This window comes from Carassius carassius, chromosome 14 (assembly GCF_963082965.1).
Source record: "Carassius carassius chromosome 14, fCarCar2.1, whole genome shotgun sequence".
In the NCBI taxonomy this organism is placed as follows: domain Eukaryota; kingdom Metazoa; phylum Chordata; class Actinopteri; order Cypriniformes; family Cyprinidae; genus Carassius; species Carassius carassius.
In genome coordinates this window covers 26,163,231-26,183,821 of record NC_081768.1, presented here as the reverse complement: position 1 = coordinate 26,183,821, position 20,591 = coordinate 26,163,231, and the positions used below count along the sequence as shown (strand labels likewise).

The following is a 20,591-nucleotide window of genomic DNA, read 5'->3' as shown; positions in this document are numbered from 1 at the left end:
TTAATGAAAATGAAAAATAAGATGCACACCCAGTGCTATAATACCAGAAAAGCATTTTAAGTTCTGCATTTGGCAGTCACTTTTTTACAAAGCGATGTGAATTACATTCAAAGTATACATATTGTGTTCGTGGCATTCTTGTCACCATTTGCCATGCTTTATGCATTTCACTCATATAGTAGCAAAATCTCAAGCCTTAACATACTCTGACTAACACTATTCATTTACAGCTTCAGGAAATTCAAATCTAATTTCAAATTGGATGATCTGCATAGCCACAAATCATCTGATACTTGGAAACACTGCTGTCAAAATGTAGTCTTGGTTGTTATTTGTGTTCCTGTAGCTCAATTGGTAGAGCATTGCGTTATCAAGTGCAAGGTTGGGGGTTCGATTCCCCTGGAACACATGATAGGTAAAAATTGATAGCCTGAATGCAGTCGCTTTGGATAAATTTATTTAATTTATATTACAAATTCACTTCTATGACTGTGTCTGTTTAAAAGAACAAACTGAAAGGGGAATTGCTGTCTTAACTCTGATATCATAACATCACTATGTCACTTATCTATAGTTTATAGTTGCTAGCTTGAGTTTCAAATGTTCATTAGGAACAAATGCTCTTTGTGTTCAAAGACAGCGTTTGATATTTAAGAGACATTATCAGCGCCTACGTCTACATATCACCACTCTCATCATTTGATCATAGTTTTCCTTGTTTTTGTGTTCTTTGCCCACTGTGAAAAAAAATACAGATTCAGAGCTTGTGCTTCAACTGTGTGAAGTAAGTGATTTTGCAACCCAAGAGTAATGTTCTGGACTGATGTGTATCCAGCTTTTTCCAATAACCACTGGCAGGAGACGCCACGAATGCCGCTGTTTTGTTTAAACCTTTTCTTTGTCCAAGTTATGCCATGATCACTTCTCCATGTCTGGAAGATGCCACACAAGAGAAAGTGTGAAAAGTGTCAGCCTCCCTGGATAAGTGAATCTTCTTAGCAGATGAATAATGGGAAATTAATGGGAAATCAGTAGTGGAAACATTTATGAACTGCTGTGTGCCATTGCTTCATATGGCAGAAAAAATTGCCGTAATATAAAGCTAGGTCTTTACATTTTATGAAAAATATTTTAGGCGGCATTGCAAAAACTTCCCCTCACAGTCTCAGAGTATAAGAATTGGCTTCCTTACAGTTTATACAGTAGATTTTAAATGAATTGGCAATACAGGATGTTGAATTGAAATTTGATTCAGAATTCTGCATGCATCAATGACATTTTATTTAATGCTAGGGTTTGTGCCAAATCATCTTTGAAATTTAATGTATTATTATTATTATTATTATTATTATTATTCCTATTATTTTTAATTGAATTCAGATTCATTTGTATAATGCTTTTCACTATGCATAATATTACTGTGAATTTTTCATGCAATAGTTAAGTTTAATTTAGCACAATTATTGCAACAAAACATCTATAGATAATTTTATATATATATATATATATATATATATATATATATATATATATAAGTCAAAATCAAGTTTACATACACCTTGCATACCCTTAGGTATCATACAAAATACGTTTTTATTTAGTACTGACCTTAATAATATGTTTAACATAAAATACATTTACATATTCACAAAATTTACAAAACACAAGATAATAGTTAAATTTATAAAAATGACCCTGTTCAAAAGTATGCTTGATTCTTTATACTGTGCTGTTACCTGAATGATCTACAGCTGTTTTTTGTTTTTTGTTTAGTTATAGCTTTTCATGAGTCCCTTGTTTGTCCTGAACAGTTCAGCTGCCTGCTGTTCTTCAGACAATTCCTTCAGGCCCCACAGATTCTGTGGTTTATCAGCATTTTGTGTATTTGAACCCTATCCGACAATGACTGTATGATTTTGAGATCCATCTTTTCACACTGAGGATAGCTGAGGGACTCATATTTAATTTTTAATTTCCCCATTCATGGCTGTCGCACAAATTCACGATAACTATAAAGATAACGATAAAGATATAGTTCTAAAAATCGTTTTCAATATTAAAGAATAGCAGAGTCGACACTACAACTATAACGATAAAGGCATAGAGAAACGGTATCGTTGGAATCATTTTCAGAACGATTTTTTTACAGCTGATGAACGATATAAACATTGACATCCAATCATTAGAGCTCGAGGATTTAAAGTGGCAGACGCACGTGCGCTCAGAATAAACAGATGATATCGTTCGCTGGTGTGGACGCTAATATCGTTATCTTTATAGTGATCTTTATAGTTATCATTCTTGGTGTGAACGGGCTTTATACTTAGAGTGTAGTTAAATCCCAAACCCTCAATGTGAGCAACAATAGTAAAGCCTGACTTAGCAAACACTACCAATAACTATAAAATTATAATTATACACTAGCGTACATTAGATAGGGCCTATCACTTAGTATTTCTTTGAATGTGGCTTCACCTTCACATGTTCGGCAATGAAACTCAAGCTGTCCTCCATTACAGTATTGCTATGATCGTTAAAGTTCAGTTCAGTTTGGGGAAGTGAAAAAGGTTGTTTTTGTCTTCGTGGAGAAAAACCCCCATGGGGCACGGCAGTCCAAGTGATCGCTATTGGCCGTTTAAAGTGTTATGCAGGGATAGAAAGGGTGGTGAGTCTTGAGTGCTTTGTGGTTTTGGGCTGTTGCTTTGGTTTGCTGATCTGTGGTGTCATGTGATGCATGCAGAAGCTTTGATGATGTTTCATGTGATTAGACCCCTTATATTTTTTTTCAGCTCTTTTCCCCGTAACACAACAAACTAAATGTAAAAAAATGGTACAGGAACACTGCAAGGTGGACTTTGTAATGGGGTGCCAAAGGGCTGCAAATATGTGCCCTACTTTTTTGTTATGCAACCTTAAAAAGGACTAGGATAATGAGAGGAAGTATTATAATTAGCGGTGACTCATATGGTGGGTTTAACATCGAGAATTTATGTTTAAAATGTACAATTATGTGTACATAAGTATATCTTAGGTGATTCGACTGTACTCCGTTTCTCTTCACCCAAAAAAAGAAAATGTTGTCATCATTTACTCACACTCAAGTTGCTGGTAGCCATTGAGTTCCATAGTATTGGGAGGAAATTCCATAGAAGTCTATGGCTGCAGCAACTGTTTGGTTAACAGTTGGTTTGGTCTTCTTTTGTGTTCAGCAGGAGAAATAAACACACAGGATTGAATCAACTGATGATGGATATGCAAACACAATTTTTTTTTTGTATAATTATTTTCCTAAAACCACTTTGAGTATGTGGCACTTTTAAACTATTCCTCTGTTAGTTTGAACATCCCGACCAACCAGACAAGTTAGCATCAGCTTAACCAACGCCACAAGTTTGGGGTTTGCCATCCAATAGCAAAGGGTTTCTTTTTTTTTTTTTTTTTTTTTGCATGCATCAGAATTATGTTGCTGGTGGTGCCAAATGAAACCATTTTAATCACCTTTCATTTTTAAAGGAATAAGTATTCCATGTAGTCATTCTATTTAAATGGTCAAAATGCATGCAAGATAATAATAAAGAATAAGCCAAAGAAATGTAATGCCATATAGCATATGGCAATGATTTCATGCCATATAGCAATTGTATAGACTTAGTTGTCTTCCCAAAAGTATTTAAGTACTCATTAATATGTCATTAAACATACAACATGTAAATGTTTTAATATGAAGAGAGACACAAACAGCAATTATCTGGTGAGATTCTCTGTGAAATGTGAGTCCATGCTGCAGGAAACCTCACAGAAAGCCGGCAAATGTGTAATTTCTCTCTTCGTGCACTCAGCCTGTGTGTCTGCATCCCCTCCAGTGTCTGATTTATGAAGCAGTGTTCTCTGCCCATGTGCGTCAGCACTGGCTCTGGGAGTCTCGTGAGGCATTGCGCTCCTGAAGAGCTGTGTCTCGTGTCTGGACAGCATCAGTCGGCAGCAGCCCCTGGCCCCCTCTGTTTTTTGCTTCTGCTGTCTCTCTCTCTGTGAATACAGACCTGTGCCTCCATACATCACCATGCTCTTTCCCCCTGAGCTAAAATCAGCTATCAAAGGTTGCTTTAACCCAACGTTTTCCTTAATTTACAGAACTTTTTTTTTTTTTTTTTTTTTACAGATAATTCAAAATGCTTTGCATCATTTTGAGAGAAAAAAGGTGTTTTCCATGCTTCTGTTTTTTACATACATTCAAACAGTAAAAGCATTCTAATAGGAATTATAAATGATGGTTAAAAATAACATTTTAAAGTGCCCCTGCAAAAATAGACCAGAAGACATATGTGAATGAGAGTTTAATGAAAGAACCGAGAGATTCCAAGAGGAATAATTCATAGGATGGGCCATTCCTGTTCAGCAGTACCTTTTTGATCCCTGTTATGCTTAAAATATGAATATGCTTGTGTTATAATTTAAGAAAATATTTCTATAAAAGGGCTTAACAAAAGATCAAAAGAAATACCTGGTCAAATTCAGGCATTTTGTTAACTTATGTGAACTTACTATAATTTGATTATTTACTAAATATCATGAAAATGAACATGGTGCTAATAGTATGCATAGTAATGAAGAGCTAAGTTATGAGATGGAGCATTAAAGTCAATTGAAGTTCAGTTTTTAAATTTTAAACAACTTTTACAATTTTCATAATATTTCTATAATTTTGTCAAACATGATGCATGTTTTAGAGCAAAACAAACCAACTAATACATCACATAGCCTAATTAATCAAATACATTGTGAAGTGAATGTGAAGCAAAGGGACAAAGCTATAAAAGCTATACAATTATAACAAAATTAAAGAATCTTCTTAAAATTTATTATGATTAACTTTGACTTTTGCCTCAATAATCTCATAATTTGCTGCTTATTAAAAGTTATTGGGTAGGATTAGGGATGTAGAATATTGTCTTGCAGAACATGGGCTTTATAATGGGCACTAATAAACAGCCAATATGTTGTCATTATTAGGTATGCTAATAAGCAACTAGCTAATTTGTGAGAATTTGTCCCTATTCTAAATTGTTACCTTATGTTTATTTGTTTAATAAATTTGCAGTTTTTATATAAGAAGTTAGAAAATATCAAAATAGATAAAAAAAAAATACATTTAATTTAGTCTGGGATAGCCCTTGTTGGAAGTAAGTGAGGGTTGTAGTCTAATGTATAATGATTACTTGTGCAACCTCTGCAAGATACTGTATACAGCTGTTTGTGTCTGAGGTTGAGTATGGATATGAATATTTTTCACACATCTGGTTTGGATTTAGTGTCCAAAGAGTGGAGGCTCTGCCATTCCCATCTGTTTTGTCCTTTGTTGTTGTGCACCAAAACAGTCTGTAGCCTCTTACTACCCTTTGTCTGCTTGTGGGAGCTCTTGTGGGTTAGTTTGTGTCTCAATATCTTCCTGCTAACGTGTGTGTGTGTGTGTATGTGTGTGTGTTTGTGTGCGTGTGTGTGTTTGTATGGTGTGGAACACATGCCTTCCAGCTGTGTTTCTCTCTGAGTTTGCACATTAGTTGAGTCCATCGTGGCATTTTACAAAAAAAAAAAAAAAATTTGTGTAGAACAAGGGTATTTCATTTAAAGTTTCTGGAGGTCCAGTCTCTGCATTTCCATTGACGTAAAGTCAGTCATACCTTGCACTGTTGTTGTGATGTAAGAACTTCACATTTAATTTCTCATAATTATGTTTAACCTGGCAGCTGTAATTCTTTTTAAATGTAGGAAATACTTTGTAGTAAATTCTAAACAGGAAAACCAGCATAATTTCTGTGTAAATTAAATTTTCTAAAAAACACCATTCACTAATTTGTGATCTCTGATGTAGACTGTAGAAGTGGGTCTGAAGGCTTGAAAGAAATTTAAGAGTACAGTATATATGAAATATAGTTTTTCCTGTAGGTTTTAGCCATTTTTTGTCTGTAGCTTATGAATAATTGCAGTTTATATTTAGCAGAAAGTTGAAAACATTTAAGTATTACTTATGAAAGGGCTGCAAGGGTTAAGCATGGTAAAAGCAGACCCTAAAAAATAGAAATAAAAATTCTACTAGAACTACCCACAAAAGCATGGGTTGTTTTGTTGTTCGCTAACTGAAATGTGCTTGGCTTCAGCAATGGTCTAGTAAATGGATGTTTGCCCCAACAACAAAGACAATAAACAACAGCACTTAGTGAGCTCTCAAACACTTAATTGTCTATTAAGCACATTCAGCTTGTCCATCTTCTTCCTGTGCCTCTATAAGGGCCTTCCTGCTTGCTGGAGATGACTCCATTACTATAAACACACTAGGGATGAATGATAAATATCGCCCGATATTTATCGTGCATCTTGTAAATAATGCTGGTTCTGTAATCAGCGGTAAATCTACACGTGTGTGATTTCACGTAGAGCAGCATTTATTACACAGAGCCTTTGTTTACTGACAAGCTGCGCATAACATGCACAAAATATGATCGTGGTTTGGTGTAGCTTGTCAGTGAACAACGGCCAACAAGATATGCATTAAATATCAGATGATATTTATCATTTGTGCATCCCCAAAACACACTGAGCTGCATAATGAAAGTGGTCCCAGCACAGAGCCTTGCAGCACCCAACTTTTTTGCCAGCATCTGTCATATGACCAAACCGTGTATTAAACCGTGGATTTATCCAATGCATTCAATCTTTTAAATTTCCAGTCTAACCTGAATCCTCTAAACCTCCATCAAATTGGTTTTGTTCATGATTAGAATGACATGACAATTTTACATAAATGGCATGATTCACTCAAAATTGCAGATGTCATTATGGACTTTTTCCAACAGTATGAAAGTAGAATAAAAGTTTACCTGCTATATAGTTAGCTACTAGGCCGTCATTGTAAATAAGATTGTAAATAATTATTAATTAAATTGACTGGCTAAATTAAATGTGAACAACAGCTGAAAACATTCTTCTAATATGATCGCTTTATGAACAGAACAAAAGTAAAAAATAAAAAAGTTTAATAAATAAAAACATCATGCAGCTGCATGAACAGTTGTCAGTATACAGTACAGTCCAATATAATTTAATTTGTGTAATTTGTATGTGTAAGCTGTGCTTTATAGTCAACTACAACAGTCTTGTAACTACTCCCATGTCCCGTCATGAATGAAGCTTAATAAAAATACCAAGCACATCTGTCCATTTCCATTTCAATGTCCATTTCCAGTGAAATTATATTTTGCGAACTTGTTCCCTGTGCCATTTGTAGTGTCTTTCTGGCAGACTATATACACTCTCTGTGAATGAGAATCACACTTAAGATACCCATATACCCTGTTTGTTGTTATTTACAACGAAAATATGTTCAGTTATCAAGCCTGGGTTTTTTTGTTGTTTTTTTCACCTCTCTTTTATTGCCAGCTTTGCATAACCTAGGTAACTCTCAGATGGAACAAACCCATATATTTTGCCAGTAAAGGAATGCTCTCTGTAGAAATAGGAACAATGGATAACAACTTGTAACCATGTAGAACCGCGGCAGAGGCTGACCTGTTTTTTAGTGGACATGCACTGACAAGATCCTGATATTTTCACACTGGCCTGATGTTCTTTTATTTATTTATTTTTTGAATGAATGTGAAAGGAAGAAACTAATCTTGTTCACTCTGTTGCAGGTCTGACGGATGAGAAAGTGAAGGCTTATCTCTCCCTCAACCCGCAGATGCTGGATGAGTTTGTGCTGGAGAGTGTGAGTGCAGAGACCGTAGACAGATGGCTGAAACGGAAGAACAGCAGCCAGCCTGCAGGTACGGACTCATGGCCGTGTGCTCCAATATTCTTCATTAAGAGCCCTATGCTCTAAAAATAGTGTTGTGTTTACTTTTGATGATTTAATTTTGAGGATGAACATATTGTGGACATATTATGAATGTGTTATGTTTCTATGCTTATTTGCTGATTAACGTACTGTATGTAAATATATAACAATGATTCTCAGCTGATGGGTCACTGGTTTGGTCCTAAAAAACAATCTAAAAATGCAACAATTAGTTGAGATAAAATATACAGCTAGCCATGTAATAAAATGACTTAAAATGATATGATTCAAATCGGTTAATCAAAAGAGTAAAAAGCACTTTTCATATCTTGTTTTTTTTTTTTGTTTTTTTTTTGCTGATGTCTAAGGTTTGTTTATCCACTCAAACTATGGTATTTTGGAACAAATTCTGTCCCTTGGTAATATGGCTAGTACTATTATAATATCTTGCCCTGTGTTAGCTCTATCTACTAGGCTGGGCATCAGCAATTTGTGGTCATTTCAGTGCATTTAAAATTTAATTTAAAGCACTAATTCTTTTTTTTTCCTTTTACTTTTATAAAGTAAACTTTTATTTTTTTGTGTCAACACTTTTTGTGTTTTATTTTAGTACTAAAACAACTAAACCACAACTCAAATTAAAATAAATATGAACTATATAGACATTTAAAAAACAAAAGATGAATTGATAAAACATACAAATAAAAACTAATTCAAAATATTAATAAAACATATATCACTAGTATATCAGAGATACTAAAATACCACAGATCCTGAAGGAATTGAGAACATATCAGGGATTGAGAACATTATATTTAAATTGAAATTAATATATAATTAAAGTTATATTAAACTATTTTTTATAGTAACACACACATACTGCATATTTCTATTTGGATAGATATTGGTACATTGATACATTTTAGAATCAAATACATTTTGTATGCTTGCTTATTACTACAAATATTCATACACATGTAAACATGTATTAATTAAATCAAATTACATTTTTATATCTTAATCTAATAGCCATACAGTATACTGTATCTTTTCCAAATGGACAGAAATCTAAATGGCACAATACAGTTCTGTTTTGAACTTCTCCTGTGCATGCGTCTGTGTGTATGTAACCTGAACAGCAAAGATTGCAGAAGGCTAAAGGGTTAGGAAGTATGGGAGAGGGGGCTTGCTGGGTCCTTATGGGTCATTAAGGCTGTTTAAGCGGGACTGGCTTCTCTGTGCACAACATGCTTCATGCCGCGGCCCGCTCCACTCGACCCATCACATCCATCAAGGGCCCACAGGGTTGGCGGCCGGCCCAGCTCAGCTACTGACGTCAGAGCCAACCTCCAGGGGCATACAGTTGGTCGGGAGGGGGACTGGAGGAGGGTGAATGTGTCGCATTTTGGGAATGTTTTGTGCATGAGTGCTGCAGCGCTCTCTCACAGGCTGCCGGCTGATGGTTAACCTCGGCTGGGCAGCAGGATGTTTCTCAGGCAACGTTTCAACATCAGTCTCTCTACAAACCATGTGTGCCAGATTCGGTCTTGGCCTGTGATGCATATCAAACAGTGCTTTGAATTATCATGCATGTTAGCTTTCAAATTCTTTGTGCACGTCAATGCTCAAAGGTTTTTTTTTTTTCTCACTGACCATAGATTATGGTTTAGAATGTGAGCTCAATCAACCAAGACACGTTGCATTTCATATGATGTTTCATATATGTTCATCATGTTAATGCTGATAATCTTATGATAGACATTTAAAAAAAAAAAAAATATATATATATATATATATATATATATATATATATAAATAAATGTTTTTTTTCATGCTGTACAACTCAGTGATCAAATTTAGGATTTACCAGTTCCAAGTTTCAAGTATAATTTTTGTATATATATATATATATATATATATTTTTTTTTTTTTCTTTTTTTTTTTCTTAATTTCCCAGAATTTTGTGGAATAAATTAAGGAGGCATTTACACAACACTGCTTTAAAAACAGTTCTAAAATAATTTTGGGTACGTTTGGTGTTCTGTAAACATACCCTGATATATAAAAATGATCCCAATGGGACTGCCAGTGCTAGACTTATTAACAAAAAGCATTTTCATATTAGATTTTGGGGGTGTACATTCTGTGTGGGCAGGGTCATTAGTACACAATAAACTCTGTGAACAGCTTCCACAATAACAATGAACTCCAGGCCCTCCCTGTGAGAGCTGAAAACCTCTGATGTCTTCTGTCATGTACTACAGTGCTCACTTACCACATCATATAAGGAATAATGAAGTTCCAAGCTTAATTCTCTTTGATTGTTATAGACCTTGTACTCCAGAGCCATTTATAGAATTTTGTGCTTGAAATTTGTATATTTCTATGTCATCACTGTTGAAGATGAGGTGAAGTGTATTTGCTTACTGTAGAGTTAACAAAAGTTATTATGAGCATTGTAATGTTTGGACCGAATGTCATAAATGTCATTAGACCTGGAATATTTTAAAACTAGCAATTCATTCATAAATCCATAACATTTTACCATCACGCTGTGGAAAACTAAAAGGCAAAATAGGCAGAGCTACATAAGGTCTACATGAGTCTGTGAGTTGTCCTTTAAACAGTCAAGTGCAGCTTTTAGAAGTAGTTCTAATGCAGTATCTGAAAATGTTGGTTAGGATTATGATAATTATTATAATAATTAAAAATAAAAATGATAAAATTGAAGGGTTAGTAAATAATTGACTAGAGGCCTGTTCTGTGTTGAGATTTTAGCACAACAACTTTTAAATCCTAATAATTATCTCTGTTTTCCATTTGCAGTATATCAGATTTTGATGTTTGGTGTGGAACATTGTTAAAGGTTTTTCACTGTTGTTCACTAAATTAACAAAATTAAGAATGTTTTAATGTACTTTTGCACAATAAGAATATGTTGTTTAACTGCACAAGATTTTTTTAATTAACCCGCATTCATGAGTCAATCGGTGCAGGTTACTCACAAGGCTCTAATTGAGAAAAACAAAAGCAAAGCTTTTCCAGAATTCCACGTAAAATCTGAACATCTTTTATTTCGATAGGTCACAAGTGTACTTGTGAGATCACTGATTAGTTTAATAATAGGTTGTCCTAATCTGGAGTCTTGAGCTGTGGAGATACCCGGACATCATATGATTCATTCCTCTGTTGAGAGCCTCATTACAGGCCTAACAGCAAGGCCAGTGGCTTCAGTTCATGTGATGCTCTTTGTATCTTTCTGTTCCAACTTTTGCAAATACTGTGACCTGTAATACCTCTAGCATGTCAGGCCCTTTTGAAATCAATAAAGATTCTAGAGTCAAAGTACCATCAGTCTTTTTGTTTGTGAGTGCATTGTCTCACGCATCATACAGTATACTGTATATGTATTGGTATACATATGCATGTGAATATTTCTAGTGTATATTCTCTGTCTCTGATCCTGAATGTGGTAGTCTTAGCTTCTGAAGTACCTCAGCATTAAAAATAAGGCTTGCAACATAAACAGTTCTGACAATGTGACACTGAATGATTTGTTAAATCAATAGGCTAAAGGACAGGACCTTTAGAATATTTTCTAATTCTGTCTCAGGGTCTTCAAGGGTTCAACGCTGCCTTCAAGTGTTTTCAAGGATGGATCTTGTTGCTGGTGATGGAAAATGACTAGACTTACAATTCAGAGGTCAACGTCTGTTCAATAAGACACTTATCCTATTTTTTATTTTGTATTATTTGGTTTGAAATTTATGATGAAAAGTGCTTGTTGTTAAAGGTGCAGCTTTTTTTTGGGATACAGGATCGGTCATGTTTTATGTCTTGTGACTGTTTTTACCCTGGAAGCACACACTCCCAACACTCTAGCCTTTATCTCTTTGTTGACTTTCAAATGATTCAAACTAGTGTTATATTAGCTGTTTTTAACAAATGATCTATAGATATTTATGTGTATTTTAGGTGTATTTATTCTCTAGGACATCCTGGTCTGTAGATATGAGTTGGTTCCTTTTTTTAAAAAAGCAACAATGTATATACATGTCTGTAGCACAAGGTGAAGGAGGAGTTGTCAAGAGCTATGTTTCCATCACCCTCTTTTTATGCGCATTTTGAAGTATCGCATCAGAAACGAGTGATGGAAATTACACATTTCGAATAAAATTCCTTAATTCGCAAAAAAGTTTTTATGCTCACTTGAGGTGGATTTTTACTTGTGCGAATAAGGGTTAATGCGACTAAAAGGAGATGGAAACGCATTTGTCGAGTAAATTCCTCCATCTGCATCAAAACTATGGAGCCTGTCCTCCAACAAAAAACGACCATATAGGTCGTTTGTGCAAGCATTTATTACGACCTATATTTACGTTTTAAAGTTAAGCGCCCTCTAGCGGGCGTAAAAATAATGATAGTATCGCGTTGCATCTGTCGTCATGAAATGACGTATAACGTCATTACCAATCAAAACGCAAGTTTATTTAAATGCAATGTGTGGGCGTTTTACACTGATCTCACAGTATTTCCTACATATTTTACTAGGTGGCTTATTCGTTCGAATGACCATACCTAACCCCACCCCTAAACCTAACCCTCACAGAAATCATGCTAAATTATGATTTATTGAGCATATACATTTTCGTGCACATCCGTTCCCTGGGATCGAACCCATGATAGCATGATTACATATCAAGGTATAATGCAATAATCTACTAACTGAGCTACACGAAACGCAAACCAGAGGGCAAATAAAAGAATACAAAACATTAATATGAAAACGACCTTTTGCCGATAGGGGCGCAATTGTAGTATACGCTCTGATGGGTCGTATTTCAGGGATTTGGACAAACGACCTAAACGAGCGTATTGGTTGGAGGACAGGTTGAAACTATGGTACTGCAAAACCTAACCAGTGGACCAATTTCAATCCTCAGCTTCTGAAATGTTATGGTCATTTTGAAATGTCCAAGCAAAGTCTGTCATCAACGTATTTCTGTATAATTGCCTCCCTGAACTGTTACACGACTGTGTTCCCAAACAGCAGCATCCACCTTCGAAAGCTATGACCGCATTTATTTTATTACATCTGCTCACACTCTGGTGCAAATAATTTTTTATGTAGGGCTTTGAAAATTATTATATTCAGGGGTTTCTCCTACTTTTCATAGTGATATATGCCCTAGTGCCAGTTCTACCAGGAAGTGACGATTTTGTTCTCTTTGACTTGTTGGATGGAAATGGTGCTTATTCGCAAATGTTTTATGTGATATTTCAATTTTGCACATAAGTAAAATTCGCAACTTTGGATGGAAACCCGGCTATGGTTAAATATGTATTTCTGTCATTCCAATACCTCGTGTTCCTCATACCTAAACTTCATGTTGCTTTAATAAATCTAATAATAATAATCTAATAATAAATTTGTTGATCCAGTTCATATATATCAGCGTAATAATAAATTGTACTGATCCAGTCTCAGCAGGACTGTTATTACTAAATAATGACTTAAATTTCAGTCCGTTCATCATAAAAAGCTTTCATAAGACTTTGAATATGACGCAGGTCAAGTCACATTTATTTCTATAACGCTTCATACAATCTAGATACAATCTAGCTCAATGTTGTTTCAATTCATTTCAGTAACTTGTTTATGTTGCAAAGTTCATCAATTATGACACAAGTTCAATTCAGCTATGAGCAGCTGTGGAGAAAAACAATAGTTTCATTATTCAGCTCAGTTTAATTCAGTGTTGTTACACGGATCTATGAGCAGCTCTGCATTAGACAACAGTATAATGCCCAAAAAATAAAAAGAAAAAAGAAAGAAAGAATGAAAGATCACAACACTCGTTAAATCAGTGCTGATTCAGTTCAGTTCAATGTTGTTGCAAAGTTAGTGTCACTATCCAGCTTAATTCGATTCACATTGTTTTTCTCATCCAACAGTATCAATGTTAAATCAATAATATTACTGAATATTATTATTTTTTTAAATCAGTAAGTATGTATACTTCCTATAGGATATCTTTATGGTGCTTTGTGTCCTTTGTGATGGCTGAAAGCTCTGTTCCCTATTCACTGATGGAAAAGAGTGACAAGTAAAGTAGTAGTATTTGATTTGAATGACATGAGGGTGAATAAAGGATGACAAAATTCTAATTTTGAGGTCAATTAATCCTTTAATACTTACGCTTAGTGGTTTGTTCAAATCCCTAACTCTAAATACTAGTGAGCACTACTAATGATGCATCACTGTGTGTGTGATAGTGTGTGTGCAGTATGTGATTATGTGTCTGTGATTTAGTTGAGACTAACAAGAACCCCCAAGGCCCCAGTGACGTCTGCTCACTCCACCTTATTTCCACCTAGCGTTCCCCTGGCCCTGTTTTCTTCTCACACACATGCGATCTTTGAGTAATTGATAATCCCAAATCTTTCGCCGCTCTGCCTCCAGAGAAATCCTACATCTGGACTGATCCTGTGCCTCGCTGTCTCACACACACACACACACACACACACACACACATACACACACACACACAAACACCAACACACATGCACAGCGTGATTCATGACCTACTCATTCAGTCTGTCTTTAGCCTAGTGGCCCTGATGACCCAAGCCGTACAGGAGAGCCGCCAATTACGTGCAGCTAGAAAATCCTGAAATGTGCCGTAATTCAATAATAGAAGAGGAGGCTGCTTGAATGTGTGGTTTGTGTCTAGCTCGGCGCCAGACAGGGAACGTCTGGACACATTTTTAAGAACTTCTAAGAATTCAGTACATTCTTCAATACATTCAGTTAATTCATCAAATTAGTTAAGGTATAATAGAATTTGCCGTTTGGAAATTTTATTGGTTCAGTCTGGTACATTGCCCACCACACCATTATTAAACCACTGATCCATAATTCAACATGAAACAGTATTACATTACTTCCGTAATACCATATTGACGAATTAATGTATTTAATTATTTATTTATATTAAAGAAATAAGTACTTTTTAATAATTCACAATGTATGCCACAATCAATCAATCAATCAATCAATAATTAAATAATATTTTCAAAACAAATTAGCTCAAGTCAAGCTGCGATACAAAACAGAACCACTAACTCACCTGCCATTACTACTCTATGGATCCATTCAGAATTGCTAAATCTCTGACCACCGCATAATCAACATTACTCTTGCTTTCAAGCAAAAATTACATACTAAAATTAATAATTATTATGAAATCTAGAAATGGTTTTCTCTGCATAAGCACTGTTTTGAATTTACTGTTTGAATTTGTTGACTAGATCCTTGGACTTGGATGATGTGATTGCAAAAGCCTGCTTCTTTTCATTTTAACTTATTATTTTCATTTTAAAGTACTGATTGAAATTATTAATCAACAATTAAATATTATTCTACTACTGTGTGCCTCCCCTGACATGCTTTCACACTCCACACAGTCCGCTTGCATTCATTCACGTGATTGGTTGAGATGAGAGGTGATCCTTCCTGGGTAGTGAGATCTATATAGTGTCCTTTCTAATCATATATGGGATCATATAATCACCCAGACCCTGATGATTTTACTCCTGAGTACGGCAACATATCAAAAAGTGCCGGTACACACAAAAAAAAGGTACTCAATAGGCTAAAATATAGAAGTGCCAGTAGTGCTCACCGGTGCATACCGGCCCACTTCAAGCACTGATGATATTAATTCATAGATTGTAACATTTTGTTGACAAAATAAATAGTAATAAATATGACTATGGATGAAAATTAGACAATTTAACTAGCTAAATATGGCACATTTTGAATGTTATGTAATATTAATGTCTATTGCCCCATCAAATTAAAAAAAATTACAAATAATATGCCAAAATTGTTTTTGTAAATTGGTTTCTCAAACATCTACACATGCACCATTAATCAAGAGCAGTGTCTATTAATTTTGGTTTTATTATTATTATTTCTTTATTTTTTAAGATGTTTAACATGTTTTGTTGTGTGTGTGTGTGTGTGTGTGTGTGTGTGTGTGTGTGTGTGTGTGTGTGTGTGTGTGTGTGTGTGTGTGTTTTGCTTTGTGTTTTGTTTTGTTGCTTTGTTTAGTTTGGTTTGGTTGAATTTTTTTTCTTTTTTTTTTCTTTTTTTAATATGTTTTTTCTATAACGGTGTGCCCAGCTTCAGGGTTGTGTAGTTAATGTGCTATATGCACCTTCCAAGCAGCCTTCATTGAGATAAATGGGAATACTGACAGTTTTCTTCAGGTGTTCAGACTTCCTTGGCTCAAAAAGATGTTCTAAAAACGCCAAGTCACAGTAGGAAAATCAGTCTGTGAATGGCTTAGATAGCTGTGTCTGCACATTAAGCTAGGATAAAGTGAAAGTATTTGTTGAAAGGTAAGCTTTATGTTAAATATAAGTTAAGCTCTATTGACAGCATCTGTGGCATGCCGCAGACACTGAGAAGAATTTATATGAAATTGTGGGTAATGCCTTACCTCATTGTAGGTGCATTACTGTAATCGTTATTTTTGACTGCCACAATAAGGTACTTATTGACAAGATCAAACTGCTGATATCTGCTTTACTTTTCAAGCTGAATTGAGAGTTTTCATTTCAGTTTACACAAAGGATCTGGAGCTGATATTTGCCCACAGAGAGCTGGACAGAAACACATCTGCAAGTCCCTGCATTGATTACCAAACATTTCCATCTGGGAATACCAGAAATGGAAGGAGTATGACGTGAGCATAGGTAGCCTGTGGCGCAAGGTGGAATATTGCCCTCTCTTAGCTGCTCAGCAGAACCTGGGCAAAGAGAAACTTCTAGATCTTTCAATGTAGGAAGAATTTTAGGTAACACTTTATTTTAATAGTCTACTTTACTTACTACAAGTAACATTGTAACTACATATCAACTGGTAGTCATTAGAATAATAGTAGACTGTCTGCTTAATATCTGCGAACACTGTATTTTGATGCCCCAACAGACATTCTATTGACTATAAGTAACTTTGCAAGTACATGAGAGTTAGTTGACATACAGTATAGTTGCAGATTATAATGAGAGTTTGTTGCAGAGTTACTTAAAGTAGAGAAATGTCTAAAGTGGACAATTGAAATATAGTGGAACTGCATTTTGAGACATCCCAGGTCTGCTAGAAACCTTTCAGATATAAGAAAATCCCATAATGCATTGTGACAATTTTCACTTGTGAGAAGTGCATCAGAAGAATTAATTTGCAGTGTTAATAGTTATTAAAAATACTACTGATGTCACTTTAAAAAGTTGGGTCTATTTTACCCACATTTCTCTGTACAATGTCCTAAATAACACTTCTAGTTGTCTTCAATATGGACAACAATGTATTGATTTTAATTGTAAAAATCTAGTGGACTTTACTATTTGCATTCTATGCCTCTGTTTTTCAGCGTCTTCCCTGAGGGAACAAGACGCTACATTGAAATGTTATGGAAACGCATTCAAGCATTCAACCTTTATTTATATAGCGCTTTTAACAATACAGATTGTAACAAAGCAACTGAACAGCATTAAATAGGAAAATAGTGTGTCAATAAAGCAAAAAGTTTCATTGAATTCAATGATGTCATCATCTAGCTCAGTTCAGTTATCTGTGCAATCAAGTCAACGAAATCACTGGAAATTAAATGTCCCCAACTAAGCATGCCAGAGGCGACAGCGGCAAAGAACCAAAACTCCATCAGTCGAGTCAAGTCACCTTTATTTATATAGTGCTTTAAACAAAACAGATTGTGTCAAAGCAACTGAACAACATTAATTAGGAAAACAGTGTCAATAATGCAAAATTACAGTTAAAGGCAGGCAGTTCATCATTGAATTCAGTGATGTCAACATTCAGCTAAGTTCAGTTAAATAGTATCTGTGCAATCATTTGCAATCAAGTCAACGATATCGCTGTAAATGAAGTGTCGCAACTAAGCAAGCCAGAGGCAACAGTGGTAAGGAACCAAAACTCCATCAGTGACAAAATGGAGAAAAAATCTTGGGAAAAGGTTGGGTGGTGGGTCGCAGGTGTCGCTGATTTCCCAATCACTCCTCCGGCCTCGCTCGTGTTCCCACATCCCTCGGCCCCGCCCCACTCGTCACATACCCCCATCGCCCCTCGCAGGCCGGGGGGTACCCTCGAGACTGCGCTCTACTCCCCCCCTCCCCCCCTCCCCCCTCCGGGGGGGACCGCTCACGGGGACCTGCGGGAACCTGGGCGTAGGACAGACGAGGCGAGAGAAAAGGAGATGGAAGGAGGAGCGACAGAGACGAGAGAGGGGAGAGAGGAAAAAAAAAATTCCGGTTCCCGGACGCACTGCTGCTCGGCCCTCCACCAACTGGGTGATCTCCTCCGCGGTGCCTGGCGGTGGCACTGGACGGCCCTCGGCGGACGGCACGACACTCCTCCGCCGCCTGGTGGACGGCGACGGCTCCTCCGGTTTTGGGCAGTCGGCAGGAGTCCCCCGTTCCCTGCTCCTCCCCGTTCAGGCAACGGCAGCAGGCTCCGGCTCTCTGGCGAACGGCGCCGACTCCTCCGCTCCCTCACGGATGGCAGCCGCCCCTCCACATCGCGGGCGGCCGGTAGCGAGCTCGGCCGTCCCCGGCAACTCACTCCAGCCCACCGCCTCGAGCGTCCATGGCGGCACACTCCTCGCCAGCTCGATGGCACTGCGGATTCACCACAGCGGCGAGGGATCTTGAGCAGCGCGTCCCTCCTTCTCCCGGGCTTCGGCACCACTGTAATAATAAAAACTCCGTAATCTTCGGAAAGAAGGAGGCAGGAACAGGTGGACAATCAAAATGAAAGACTTTTAATAACAAAATAAACACAAAACAGTGCATCAGCCCCTCACGGACGACTGATGCGCACAAATAAAATGCAAACATAAACTAAAGCCCAGGCCTGGTCCTCTCTCATCCTTCACTGTCGTCGCTCCAGTTTTATATCCTTCCATCTCCTCTGTGGGACTCGAGACCGGTGGTGGGTCGCAGGTGTCTCGCTCGTGTTCCCACATCCCTCAGCCCCGCCCCACTCGTCACAGTTAGGTAGGTTATTCCAGAGTTTAAGCACTAAATAGGAAAAGTATCTGCCACCTGCAGTTGATTTTGATATGCTAGTATCATCAAATTACCAGAGTTTTTAGAATTTAGCAGCCATTAAGGGCTTTTTAAGTAATAAGCAAGATTTAAAAATCTATACGATGTTTGATAGGGAGCCAGTGTAGTGTTGACAGAACTGGACTAATATGGTAATACTTCCTGGTTCTAGAAAGAACTCTTGCTACTGCATTTTGGACTAGCTGGAGTTTGTTTATTAAGCGTGAAGAACAACCACCCATTAATCTAACCTTGAGGTCATGAACACATGAATTAATATTTCTGCTTATGACATTGAGAGCATAGGTCGTAATTTAGATGACAATATATATATATATACACATGTATGTAAAATGTATGTTATGTGTGTGTGTGTATATATATATATATATATATATATATATATATATATATATATATATATATATATATCACACACACATACATTACATACATTTTATCTATATATCTAAATAAAAATAGACTCAGTATATATGACCCAAAGTAACTAGTAACTAACTACTTGAGTAGATTTTTTATCCGATACTTTTTTACTATATATATATATATACACTTCATCAGCCTTTACTCAGTCTTCAATGTCACATAATCCTTCAGAAATCATTCCAATATGTTAATTTACTATCAATGATGTTCTTTTTATCTTTCTATTCATCAAATAATCCTAAACAAAATCTCACAGGTTCCAAAAAAATATTAAGCAGCAAAACGGTTTCCAGCACTGGTAATAAATCAATATATTAGATTTATATTTTGAAGGATCATAACTCTGAAAACTGGAGTAACAGCTGATGAAAATTCTGATTTGCATCACGAAATAAATTATATAAGTATGTATTATATATGTATAAATAACCTCTGACACAAAGAAGAGTGAAAACTCCTAACATAACCGCTAAGTTACTGAACATCTGAACATAACGAACCAAACATTGACATATCTTCTTTCATCTGTTCTGCAAAATGTAAACAAATGTATATTTCTGCAAGCGTAAATATTGTGGAAATATCATTATTAATTGTGTCTAGGCATGGGGGGTCATCATGTGACACACAGCAGCCACAGCATATTGGCAAATTATTATTAAGCATTATTATTATTTATTTTTATTTTTCATTTTTATTAGAAACATTCCCAGAAGCATGAACTATATAATGAAATATCTGGATTCTCACTTTTCATAAATTGTTAATAATTATAATATGTGATGGTCAAAGTAGCCTAATTATGTAATTTATTATAAAAACCTGTCTGTTTACTTAACCCTGATAGCACACATACATCTCAGAGACGTCTATTTGAAGTGTGCATTTACATCTGCAAGACGTATTTTTTTAGAGTGTTTGCTCATCTGCAATACGTCTATAGGACGTTTCCTTTTAGATGTCAAATAAATGTCTATTAGATGTCTATAAGATGTTTGTGATTGGGAATGTATGCAAAACTGACATCTGAAAGACGTCTGTCAGACGTTTGTAGACAGCAGATGCTTTCCAGATCAAGATATCTATAACAGACATCTTGTAGACGTACGTGTGCTATCTGGGAAGTAATATAGTTGTCATGCCATAACATATTTTTAATACGACTTACTTTATGTTAAAT

At 36.1% G+C, this 20,591-nt stretch overlaps 1 protein-coding gene across 4 annotated transcripts in view; it reads left to right on the top strand.

Annotated features, from left to right (window-relative positions):
• The window catches only part of pde10a (phosphodiesterase 10A), a 132,744-nt gene that overhangs the window by 62,069 nt on the left and 50,084 nt on the right, over window positions 1–20,591 (top strand). For all 4 annotated transcript variants that reach the window (XM_059566793.1, XM_059566790.1, XM_059566791.1 and 1 more), the window contains exon 2: window positions 7,689–7,820. In XM_059566793.1, the coding sequence (XP_059422776.1) occupies window positions 7,736–7,820 (85 nt within the window). In that variant the 5' untranslated portion in view covers window positions 7,689–7,735. The remainder of the gene's footprint in view (window positions 1–7,688; window positions 7,821–20,591) is intronic.